This window comes from Ranitomeya variabilis, chromosome 3 (genome assembly GCF_051348905.1).
Source record: "Ranitomeya variabilis isolate aRanVar5 chromosome 3, aRanVar5.hap1, whole genome shotgun sequence".
NCBI lineage: Eukaryota > Metazoa > Chordata > Amphibia > Anura > Dendrobatidae > Ranitomeya > Ranitomeya variabilis.
The window spans coordinates 192,964,698-192,977,499 of record NC_135234.1 but is presented as its reverse complement, the minus strand read 5'-3'; the positions used below and the strand labels follow the sequence as shown (position 1 = coordinate 192,977,499).

Genomic DNA, 12,802 nt, shown 5'->3' with positions numbered 1-12,802 from the left:
TAAGCCTAGGGTGGAAAATGCAGCAGCTACCGGTGAATCTCAAAAATAAAAATAGAGACCAATAAAAGTAAAATTAATTGAGACATCAGTAGGTTAAGTGTTTTTGAATATCCATATTGAATCAGGAGCCCCATATAATGCTCCATACAGTTCATGATGGGCCCCATAAGATGTTCCATACAAAATACGCCCCATATAATGCTCCATATTAAAATATGCCCCATATAATGCTGCACAAAGGTTAATAATGGTCCCATAAGATGCTCCATAGAAACATTTGCCCCAAACAAAGCTGCATAAAGGTTGATGGTCCCATAAGATGCTCCACACATTATGGCCCAATAAGATGTTCCGCACATTATGCCCCATAAGATGATCCATACATTATGGCCCCATAAGATGATCCATACATTATGGCCCCATAAGATGCTCCACACATTATGGCCCCATGAGATGCTCCATACATTGTGGCCCCATAAGATGCTCCATACATTGTGGCCCCATAAGATGCTCCATACATTGTGGCCCCATACGATGCTCCATACATTATGGCCCCATACGATGCTCCATACATTGTGGCCCCATGAGATGCTCCATACATTGTGGCCTCATATGATGCTCCATACATTCTGGCCCCATGAGATGCTCCATACATTGTGGCCCCATAAGATGCTCCACACATTATGGCCCCATACAATGCTCCATACATTGTGGCCCCATAAGATGCTCCACACATTTTCCCCATATGCTGTTGATGTGATTAAAATTAAAAAAAAAAATCACATACTCACCTCTCTTCGCTCAGGCCCCCGGCACTTGCGATAGTCACCTTCCACCGCTGCGCGCTGCTCTGTCTTCCATCCTCTGCGCTGACTGTTCAGGCAGAGGGCGGCGCGCACACTAATTGCCTCACTGTTCAGGTCAGAGGGCACGATAAGTGCAGAGGATGGAAGACAGAGCAGCGCCCAGCGGTGGAACGAGGAAGGTGACTATCGTGCAATTTTCACCTCCCCCGATATACTCACCTGCTCCCGACGCGGTCCCTGGCAGCGTCTCACTGTCAGATGGTCTCCGGGAGCCGGCGGCATCTTCCTGTGTTCAGCGGTCACGTACCGCTCATTACAGTAATGAATGTGCGTCCATATTCATTACTTTAATGAGCGGTACCACTTGACCGCTGAACACGGGAAGAGCTGCCTGGAGACCATGGGACATGCAGGGACAGCGCCAGGAGCAGGTGAGTATGTCACACCCCCCCCCCCCGCTGACAATGACTCGAGTATAAGCCGAGAGGGTCACTTTCAGCCCAAAAAAGTGGGCTGAAAATCTCGGCTTATACTCGAGTATATACGGCATATAGAAGTTCAAATCCCCCTTTCGCCCCATTCAAAATAAAACAATAATAAAAAAAATCAAATATAAGCATATTTGGTATCTCCGCATTCAGAATCACCCGATCAAAATAAAAAAAGAATTAACCCAATTGTTAAACGGCGTAATGAGGAAAAAAAGTAAAAACGACAGAATTAGGTTTTTTTGGTCGCTGCAACATTGCATTAAAATGCAATAACGGGCGATCAAAAGATTGTATCTGCACCAAAATGATATCATTAAAAACTTCAGCTCGGCATGCATAATACAAGCTCTCACCCAACCTGAGATCACCAAAAATGGAGACGCTACGGGTCTCGGAAAATGGCACACTTTTATTTTTAACAAACTCTGGAATTTTTTTTTCACCACTTAAAGAAAAAAGAACCTAGACATGTTTGGTGTCTATGAACTCATAATGACCCGGAGAATCATAATGGCAGGTCAGTTTTAGCATTTAGTGAACATGGTATGAAAAAAACCCCAAGACTCTTAGATTGCATTTTTTTTTTTTTTGCAATTTCACTTGGATTTTTTCCCCCGATTTTCCAGTACAAGATATGTTAAAACCAATGGTGTTGTTCAAAAGTACAACTCTTCCCACAAAAAATCAAGCTTTCTAAGTTATGGCTCTGTAAAGAAAGGGAGCAAAAAATGAAATTGCAAAAACAAAAATACCTCCGTTTGTTAAGGGATTAAAATTGGCCAAAGTTTCATCTTCAACTTGTATAACTGTTCACAATAATAGTAATTTTGACCAGCAGTGCCCAAGCTTTTAAATGCCACTCTATCTAGCTACCTACCCATCTACCTACCTACTTACCTACCTACCTACCTACCTACCTATCTATCTACCCATCCATCCATCCATCCATCCATCTACCCACAGCCCTGGGTTGTAAGGAGTCTCAGCCTTTACAAAATTTCGATGAGACATTTCTTGGAGTTGAAACAAATTATGGACCTGAAAATCCCTGACTTTTTTTGAAAATTGATAAATACAAAAGAGAAAGACTTCACCATCTTATTAAATATTTAAGAACAGGTAAATTGAGCCTTTGATGCTTTTGAGCATAAAACAAGACTGCAAGTCTAATATTTGCACTGACATGAGAATGTCCCCTTATGCTAATCCATCTGCTTGCTGGATTAAGGTACTTATTATTTGGAAATGGGCAAAGCCATCTATCTGGCAATGGTATTATAATGCTTCTAATTAAAACGTGGAACCACAGTCTTGAATAAATTGCAGAAGACACGAGCAGCTGTAGGTTTTATTTCTGTAACTACAGAATAGACTGTGCAAACAAACAGCAATATCATGTGATTTATGGAGTCACCGCTCTTATTCGAGACAGATTTCAACCGATTGCAAATAAATATTCTCTGCTGACCGGATACAAAAGCCCCCGATGACCTACTTTACAACTGCACTGTGTCAGGTTTTTGCCAAACAGATTATCATCTGTATATTAATAGCTGAGCTGGATTTCTGAAGTGCTCTCGTCACCTTCGTACTCTAAAGGAAGTCTTTTTAACAGTAGGTGATCTATCAGTTCAAAAGGATTGCAAAAATGTGACTCAGGAATAATAGATAGTATTCACTTATACTGTGTAATCTCTAAACGGAAAAAATAATGCAATTAATTTTGGTGTTTTATTGAAAAAACACAGAAAAAATATTACAAAATAAAACTTCACAGCAACTTAAAGGGAATCTATCCTATGAAAAAATTACCAATTGTTTAAAGCTTGTTTCAGGTTTTTGTGTGTTTTTTTTTTTTTCATTTTTTTTCATATCACAATTTGTAGAAAAAAAAATAGCTTGCAGTTTTCACATGGCCACTGGGGCTTTCTTTAGACTAACTTCCTGTTGTGTCAGGAAATCCACACGTACATTAGATACAACGAACAGACACTGACCCTATATTCTGTATTGAAGCAACTAATGAGCGTGTGCAAAAATGATTTTGAAGGAAGGGGAGCAAGGTCAGCTGTGGCACCACTTATTCTGAACGGTGGACCCTATATTATCAGCTATGTATAGAGAGGTTACCTGTCATTACAAGCCTGTCTCTGAAAACTCTTCCTAAAGGAATGGCAAGTCTATAAAAGCCCCACTGGCTGGTATAAAAATTGTAGAAGAACTGATTTTTTTTTTTTTTTTTTTATAAAAGATACCAAAAAAAGGGCAAAATATATAAACCTTATTTAAACACTAGGTTATTGTCTGACGATAGCTTCTTTTTAATAGAGCCTTTTCCTCGGCATGTCACAGCATACTGGAAGGAAGTCGTTATTATTGGCTGCCATGTTACAAGTCCGGCGTAGCTTCTATCCGGTCGTGATTTCTACAAGTCTGCTAGCACACATGACACTTGTCTTGCCACTCTGTACTACATTGCTTTACACTGCTAATATAAGACTTTATTATCTAGAACGTTTCCTCCAAAGACACTGCAATAATTCCATATTTGGAGATTAAAGGCCTCTCACTCTTTTTAATTGACTAATAGAAAGCGGTTATGACTGTCTGCCATGTTATAGATACAGTAGAGCGTTCATCCACCCTTTCAACAGACCTGCTAACTCACATGACGCTTATTTCTCCTCTCCCTCTCACACTGCAGAAACAGGCTGACTACTTGTATCAGTGCCAATGATGCAGTGATCACAGGACTTTATGTCTGGTTTTTTTTTACCCATGCCCATTGCTCTCTTGGCAGGAAGGAAGTAAAGAACCGTAGTGTCTTTTTTCACGGTATTTTTTAACAAATGTTTGCTGGTTGGATATGACATTATTCACACATAGTAACGTTTGTATTTCTGGTATTATTTTTTGGTGGTGGCATTCCCTAGGTGTTTTGTTCTTCAGAGTTTTTCCAGTCATGGACTTCAAAATATATGACGTGTGCTGCTGCTTTTAAAGCAGTATTTTAGGGTGCTTTTTATGGGTTTTATAAACAGAAAAAACAGCAAAAAATGTGTATGAAGCCTAAATGAGAAAAAGCAGGCCATATTAACATTTGTGGTAGGCTGCTGACCCATCCACACCGCTGTTTAGCATCTTTCTATGTACACTGTATACTGAGAGAGCTGTAATCAGTGCTGGCGGCCGGGTTGGATTAGGGTGCACAAAGCCAGCTGTCCTGAGGGTGGGGTTGCAATAGGATGCACAAGGCCAGTTGTCCTGAGGGTGGGGTTGCAATAGGATGCACAAGGCCAGTTGTCCTGAGGGTGGGGTTGTACTAGGGTGCACAAGGCCAGCTGTCCTGAGGGTGGGGTTGGACTAGGATGCACAAGGCCAGTTGTCCTGAGGGTGGGGTTGGACTAGGATGCACAAGGCCTGTTATCCTGAGGTTGGGGTTGGACTAGGATGCACAAGGCCAGTTGTCTTGAGGGTGGGGTTGGACTTGGATGTACAAGGCCTGTTGTTCTGAGGGTGGGGTTGGACTAGGATGCACAAGGCCAGTTGCCCTGAGGGTGTTGTTGAACTAGGATGCACAAGACCAGTAGTCCTATGGTGACTGCTGCCAAAACACCATGTAATAAGTGATACATCCCTGTAGTCAGGCTCTCTTGTCCTGCATCGCGGTGATCTCGGGTTACATGGCAAAAATCTGCTGACTAATTCCCTTTAAGCATAGGCAAAATTTGAAAGCAAGGCTGGGCTAGTGAAACTTTAAATACAGTAAAACTTACCTTCTTCAGCAATCACCGTGAGGGTTACTATATTCCCAGCGTCTTTTATCAGTTGTACTATGTTATCGTGTGACAACTCCACAATCGATTGGCCATTAACAGCGGAGATCCTGTCTCCCACTTTAAGCTTTCTGCAACGGTCAGCAGGGCTACCTTCTATAACCCGTCCAATCTTGTGAGGAATGACTGCAATGAGAATTAGGATACCCAGATAGTCATGTTATCAGCTTGTCCATAACTATAACTGGCAAAAAAACAAAAACTCTTGGGTATCATTCACACTCTGACCTCGGAGTTGGTTTGGGTTCCATGGTGTGAATACGGAATAGGTTGCAATATTCACTGTATAGATGATAAATGCTAATTTGATAGTGTCTGACCAATGGGACACCCACAAATCCTTACGATAAGGGTCAATGGTGCAAAATATACTCATTAGGAAGCTTGTGTAAGTTAAAGACTTGTCAGCAATCACTGTGCTCCAAACCCAAGAAAAACATGACATTTCATGAAATCGCAGGATATTATTTATATATGACTATGCAGTGCTTACATATAAAAAATTCACCCATAAAAATAGGTCGCGCTAAGAGGACTGAACCTTTACACAACATTAATATTCAGGCAAATTTCTGTACTGTGAGCTAATTGACTCGTGTTACTGTGTGCCCGGGTGCCATGCTCAGCGCTGTGCGGTATTGTTAATGTGCACAACATCTGCTTGACTACATTAAATATAAACCACGCTGAAGGATAAAACATAGCAGCACAGGACAGATGGATTTTCAGCAGGGAGACTACATCAACACTAATAATATTTACACAGGATTTTCAATATTGTGATGGCAAACAAACAGAAAAATTAATACAGTCCAGAAAAAACACACTCAAAAAATGAAAAACCATAGAAGAAAAAAATAAATTAATGGAATAATTAAATGTACTATTGTTATTAAAAAATGTGCCATGCACAAGAGGGTAAGCACTGAGACGATAGCTGCCTGCGGTAATGCAACAATACAGTTGCCCGATTAAAGGATATTAAGAAATCTGAAGCCACCCAGCCAAATCTAAAGAGGTTCCAGAGGGTGAACGGAGGTGCAACTTTCTAATACTGCTGTCCAAAATCTCCCTCTATATAGACTATTAACCATACACTAGAGTTTCTGTTGTGCAACATAGGGATCAAAAAACCTCTTATTTAGTCATCTGGGGGCACCATTGCACCAAACGTAAAGAAAAAAACTTGCCTCCATTGGTACCAAGAAGTGGATACTGTGTACAAATGATACCCAATTCTCCGTATTATTGCAAATAGCATTTAGAACAGGTCATATCTTACAGTCAAATATGGACTAGCCCACAGGAGAACAGGAGAATCCTCCGGTGGGCCCCCATGCAGGTGTGGCCCACCAGCCTTTTATCTGAGCAGTACTTGGCACAATACACTTGGCTCACTATATACAAAGGCATCGTCTTATTTAACAATTAACCCATTTTATTAAAATAGATATTTGTGAATGAGAATAAAGTCGTATTTGCATGTAGCTGAAAAGTGGGGACCCTTGAGTTGAGGTTTGTGGTTAGCCCTTGGTACCCCAGTCTGACATGGATTACAGTAGATGGCACACTAATCTCCGGGTCCTCACAATAGTAACTGGTGAAAAACTCTCACCTCCTGGAGGGGGTTTATTTTTGGAGGTCAAGATGACAAATCCAAAGCCTTCATTTTCCTTCCGCTGTAAGACAATATCATAAGCTTCTGCGGGCGGTTTGGGAACACCAGTCATTTCAATTCGATTTAGCCTGGGAGAGCCGTTCAGGGCAGGAGTAGGGTTTTGTGCGTCCTCCTCTTCTTGTGGTTTGTCTGCGAAAATGAACATATATCACATGAATGCTTGCAAAACCACAGGTAAATAAGCCTCCTTATATTGGCATGCCAGGACCAGTATGTCACTCTCCACAAGGAGAAATCTTACCCCTTAGACCCCAGTCCAGAGCCTCTCACCTAGCCAAATCAGATCTCATACTTTGCACTGACGAGGGCCAACAGCCCGAAACAGTGTGTCTATAAATTGAGATTCAGATTTGGCTTTTATCCTAAGTCATATTGCAAGACACGTTAAAGGGTTGATTGTGACTTGTAGGATCGCTACTTCTAACAGGTGGCGCTAGAGATCAAGTTATCTTCCTCTTTGAAGAGGCAATTTGCACAAACTTGCGCAAAACTACAGGACACATTTTGTTTGGACTTTTTTAAAAATATTTTTTGGCCCAAGTTGAATGAATGACCTAAAGATGTGTGAATAGTACACTCCGGTCTTCCTTCCTTTATCTGTATCCTATGCTGCCTGGTCCTGACGTTTTCTGTATATAGAGGAAAGTGACCATGCGGTATAACACCATGTTCCCATGTAGCATAAACACTGTATATAAATACTTATGCAATTTTTTTAAGGGCAGAAAATATGGTGTTTAACAGTTATAGCAAAATGAAGGCCATTTCATAAAACCTCCTAGTTTTTGGTGGATTTTCCCATTTTTCTAAAGCGAGACTGAATGTGATTATATTTTAAAGGGAACCTGTCACCCCCAAAATCGAAGGTGAGCTAAGCCCACCAGCATCAGGGGCTTATCTACAGCACCTGCGCACACTTGTACTTTTCTTTGCCCTCAACAAGGCAGACAAAGTACGCCTGCGCTGGAGCCGCAGCGTGAAGACAAGAAGGGGACGTCATAGTAAGAAGATGGGAGGCCCCAGACCGGACCGCGACACCCATCGTACAGGGACCGCCCCTGGGTGAGTATAATCTAACCTCTTTTTCTCCTCTTTCAGGATACATCGGGGGCTTATCTACGGCATTCCAGAATGCTGTAGATAAGCCCCTGAGGCTGGTGGGCTCACCTTCGATTTTGGGAGTGACTGGTTCCCTTTTAAGCGCAGAATTCCAGCAGTTGTGTACTAAAAAGAATAACTGAAAATAAAAAAAACTGCATCAAAAAGGTGCCAAAAAAGGGAAAATGAAGAAACCTCCCCACACCCAGCAAAAACGCAATAATCAGAGCAGAATGGCATTGCATGTTTTAATGCGGACACCTGCAGAAAAACAAATGGAGAAAAAAGGGGATCATGTTGGGTTTACAGTAGTCTTGTGCCGCTGACTGGTTACAGGTTTGCCAATCGGAGGTTGTTTAATAGCCTTTATATGGCCAACCACAGTATCAATGCGCACAAAGTGATCATTAGTAGATCTTTCTGTGCACATAGACTGTCATTGATCTCGGCAGCACCTGTCCTGTTCAGACAAAATGCTGCGGAGAACGATGATCTTTAAGCAAGCCGAAACCCATTTACACCTCACACGTACCAGAAAACAAGCGTTTATGAGAACCCTTATTCACGATCATTGGCTTGTGGAAGTCCACCCTTTACTATATCCTCCTTCCATGAGGTCAATTAGAGCTGCAGCTGATCGCACCCGAAAAATCATGGCAGTCCCAGCAATCAGTGCCAAGTACACTCCTGCCGTGCCCCGATAAGTCCGTGAGACATTGGAAGCCCTATCTGACCTCATTACACTAAATGTCCAATGATTCTGGCGCATGAAATAGAACTATGGACCATAATGTGATAACACAATGTTGCGGCTTTGAGTCAATGAATATGATACAGAATGTGCCATGTGTTGCATTATTCCCAATTGTGCCCTTCCTGACAAATTACATAGAGATGTGCAAATGTGTAGCGCTCATTCTAACTCGCAGGAGTTGGAGAGGAACGAAGGCATATACATTACATTACCTTTTCTTTGATCCTTACTTAAGTGGAGTTTTCGCTGCTGATAATATATTATCCTCTACCTTTTCCTCCTTTAATCTACCATCATTTCCGTGACAGGTCAGTATATACACAACGTGCCTGCACATTAGCTCATACTCGCAGTATAGTTTCATCTTGACCCAGGCTTTACATGAGCGGGGTGATTATTCTACTTATTATGTGACTACTATTATATAAGACAATATCCTTTGAAGCGTCCAACAGTAGTCTGCCTTCATTGTAATGCTCCATCTTCCATGGGATCTTCTTTCCATCTCTTTAATGTCCTGGTGGAATCGTTCACCTTGCTCTTCACTCACAGCTCCCAAATTTTCACGAAAGTTGTCAAGGTGGGAATGGAGGAAATGCACTTTCAAACTCATCAGGCAACCTAAAGCTTGAAATGCTTTCAGCATTCGTCCAACAATTTTTTTGAAGTCAGGGTCTTTGTTATTGCCTAAAAATTTCTCTACGACCTCTTTAAATGCAAACCACCCTTCTTTTTGAGGATATTCACCACAAATGTAACAGAAACTGTTAGGCGAATTAATACACTTCCGCTGAGCCATAATGCAAATTTTGGGAAACACGGTTGAATATGATGAGCTAACACAAACTGAGATGAAAAAGAAAAAGTGTGAACAGGAGAGAACCAAGATAACACAATTGAATCAAGCCCGAGCATGTCAGAGCCTGCTCGCTCAGCTTGCAACATGTTGATGCTGGTTTCATTAGCTCACTCTGAAAGTTCTTTTCTTTGAAAGTTATATTTTTTTGGCATTGTATATCTTCAATGCATTGATGTGAATCAATAGTAATTTTGACTTTCAAAACCCTAAGAAAAAAAAATACCAAAAATTGAGAAAAATATAATAAATTTGAAGATAATTTTGCATTTTGTGGCAAATCCTGACATCCAGGATTTTTTTCAATATTTTTTTTCGTTTTCAGCACACCAAAATACTTGGAAATTAGATGAAAATAATCAAACAGCTTTTTAGTCGCAGACCTGTGTAATTATTATGGAGTTAGAAAAAAAAAATCCATAGCCTGTCATGAATAGTTGGACAGAGAACATCTAACCAATATACAAAATAATTGATAGACGTTTTCTGGAAGGCTTTCGTTTCCTTTATTTCCGAGATCCATTTCTAGTTGTGTCGGAAACAATTTATTACATACTGGCATTCGCTAAGCAATTAATTTACACTAAAGGGGATATCGGCTATTATTGGTCTACTACTTTTTTTTTTTTAAACTCAATGATAATTTGCACTGCAAAAAATATTGTATTATATAATAGTAGTCACATAATAAGAATAATGTCAGATAGTAAATTATTTAAAAACATTTTTTTTTAGGCACAGGTGGATTAAAAATAACATAGGCTTATTCACCTTCCAGTGCCCCTAAGGACCCAGCACCGGCTGCTCTGGAAGTCTGCGCCAGCTCCGAAAGGGTTAGCTGCCCCCTTTGGAAGTCTAGGCACCGCTGCAGCCTGTGATGGGCTGCAATTGGTCAGATGACTAGAAGAGTGTGTGCAGGCTGCGGCAGTGCTGTGATTTCTCAAAGGAGAAATACAACGCTTACAGGGCTAGTGTAGACTTCTGGAGTGGCCTGCGCTAGATCCGTGGGAAAGGCGAATGTGCCATTATTATTTTTAATCAATCCATGCCTTATAATTGGGCTCAGAGGTTAGCATTATTGCTTTGAAGCGTTGGGGTCCTGGGTTCAAATCCCACCAAAAACAACAACTCCAAGGAGTTTGTATCTTATCCCCCTGTTTTTGTGGGTTTCCTCCTGGTTCTCCAGTTTCCTCCCACGCTCATTAAACATACTGATAGGGAATTTAGATTGTGAGCTTCTGTGGAAACAGTAATCATGTCTGTAAAGTGCTGTGGAATTAAAGAGATTGTCCACTACTTTAACATTGACATATGCTTTGTCTACTCATAGTGGCTGTGGCCGGGTACTGTACATCCGCCCCCTATTCAAATCAATAAGGCGCGGCAGTGCAGTACTCAGTCGCTGCCACTATCAGTAGATGGAGCAGCTCCATAACTGAGCATTTCTGGCATCCACCGGCACTGGGAACAGCTGATCAGTGGCGGTGCCAGGTGTCGCACCCCCAATCTCTAAGGACAGGTCATCAATGTTAAAGTAGTGGACAACCTCTTTACCGGCACTATATAAGTAAACATTATAAATAATAATTCTACATTTTTGATGTCGATGAACCCATTTAATATCCAGGGATGTTTTCAAAATTCTGTAACCTTCAGAGCAAAATCTGTTTGCAAAGACCTTGTTCTCTGTGGTAAGAGGTACATATCAATCCTGGCACTGTACAATCATCTGAGAAGATAAGAATGGGACAGAACCTATTGATTTCTGTGGAAATGTAATAGGTATGGGGGTCTCAAGGTGGTCTCTCCAAGTCTGCTACCAGTAATGACCCCAGACTGATGAAAGCTTCCTTCCTGGATAATGTGGTCTTATATCCAGCTATGTGGAGCACTTCATAATCTTAATCTCATCTATTACATGACCAATGGAAACCAAAATATCCCAGAAAGTGTTGTGGATTGGTTGTGTTCGGCCATTTCGGGGTCAGGCGGTTTGGGGTATTTTTCAGCACAAATGTACTTACTGAATGTAATTGGATAGAACGTGGTTCCATTTGTTGTGCTGCGAGATTCACGTTCTCTAATAAACAATAGGAGAATTTCTTTGCTGGAACTTCCCATTTGTTTATGGGAGATAATTACTTGGCGTTTTCTAAAATGCTCTGTCTTTTGCAAAGTAGCGCAGATGACACTTTTAAGTCTCCACTGGGAAAAATCATTTCCCACCGGCAGACATGCGGTGCAGAATATGAAGGTTGAAAAACTTGCAACAGTGATTTAATCTAGGAAGCAGTAAAACGAATGCCAGCCAGGAATGATCCATCATGAATCCCTTTATTGAGCAGATCTCTAACAGCTTACTGCTGGGAGCAAAGCAAAAAGGTCAAGATGAGAACTGTGTGCAGAATGGAGGAACCTTAGTCATCGTGAGGTCAATGAAACGCAAGAATGAAGAAAAGGACATTGGAATTTGTAGGGGGACTTGCAAAGGTTGGCAAGACTCAACGTCGGAATAATCCTACTATATAACTGGTGGAGGCTCTTTCTGCCCGCGAGAACCAACAGTTCATTTTCACGTATAGTGAGACAGCGAGCATCTAGAACATTTAAACCAATCATCACAATGGCTCCTGTAGAGGTCACGTAAGGAAGCAAATGAGCAGTCAGTTCTTGAGGTTGGTTTGTTGGAAAAAAGAAAATAATGGGCAAATGCAAGGTCTGAGAAACTTTCTATTATGGTTAGAGATCTGGACCAGAGCATCTTCCGAATGCAAGTGGTTAGTACCTACCATAAGTAGTCAAAGTAGTGGAAGAAGGTGGCCTGGTTTGGTCATTTACTATTGCAATGTGTGGATGCATGGGGGTTGCATAGCTGGGAAAGAGTTGTCACCAGGGTGCACCATAGGAGGGCAAGATGGTGGAGGCAGTGGGCAATGCTTTCCTGAGAAAGCTTGGGTCTTGGCATTATTGTGAATGTTACTTTGGCACATACCACCCACTACAACATTCTTAGAGGGCACATAATGAACATCACCCCAAACAAGAATATTACATATATAAAGAAATGTAACGAAAAGTATGTACCAACAAGAGTCCATGTAAAATAATTGAGAAAATAGGTCTAAATAAAAAAATAATGTTATGTCAACTAAACAGAGAGGGAAAATTGGTCCGTAAGGAAAGGTCGTCAATGTTAAAGTAGTGGACAACCTCTCTAACAGAACTGTATAAGTAAACATAATTAACCTGATTAATAATAATAAATAAGATATTTTTTGCTGTT

The 12,802-nt window shown here is 41.1% G+C and overlaps 1 protein-coding gene across 3 annotated transcripts in view; it reads right to left on the bottom strand.

The window, feature by feature from the left end:
- Nucleotides 1-12,802, bottom strand: part of MAGI3 (membrane associated guanylate kinase, WW and PDZ domain containing 3) — a 341,658-nt gene that overhangs the window by 38,502 nt on the left and 290,354 nt on the right. For all 3 annotated transcript variants that reach the window (XM_077294928.1, XM_077294929.1, XM_077294930.1), the window contains exons 15-16: nt 6,749-6,940; nt 5,074-5,259 (exon numbers count right to left, since the gene is read on the bottom strand). In XM_077294928.1, coding sequence (XP_077151043.1) covers nt 5,074-5,259; nt 6,749-6,940 — 378 coding nt within the window. The remainder of the gene's footprint in view (nt 1-5,073; nt 5,260-6,748; nt 6,941-12,802) is intronic.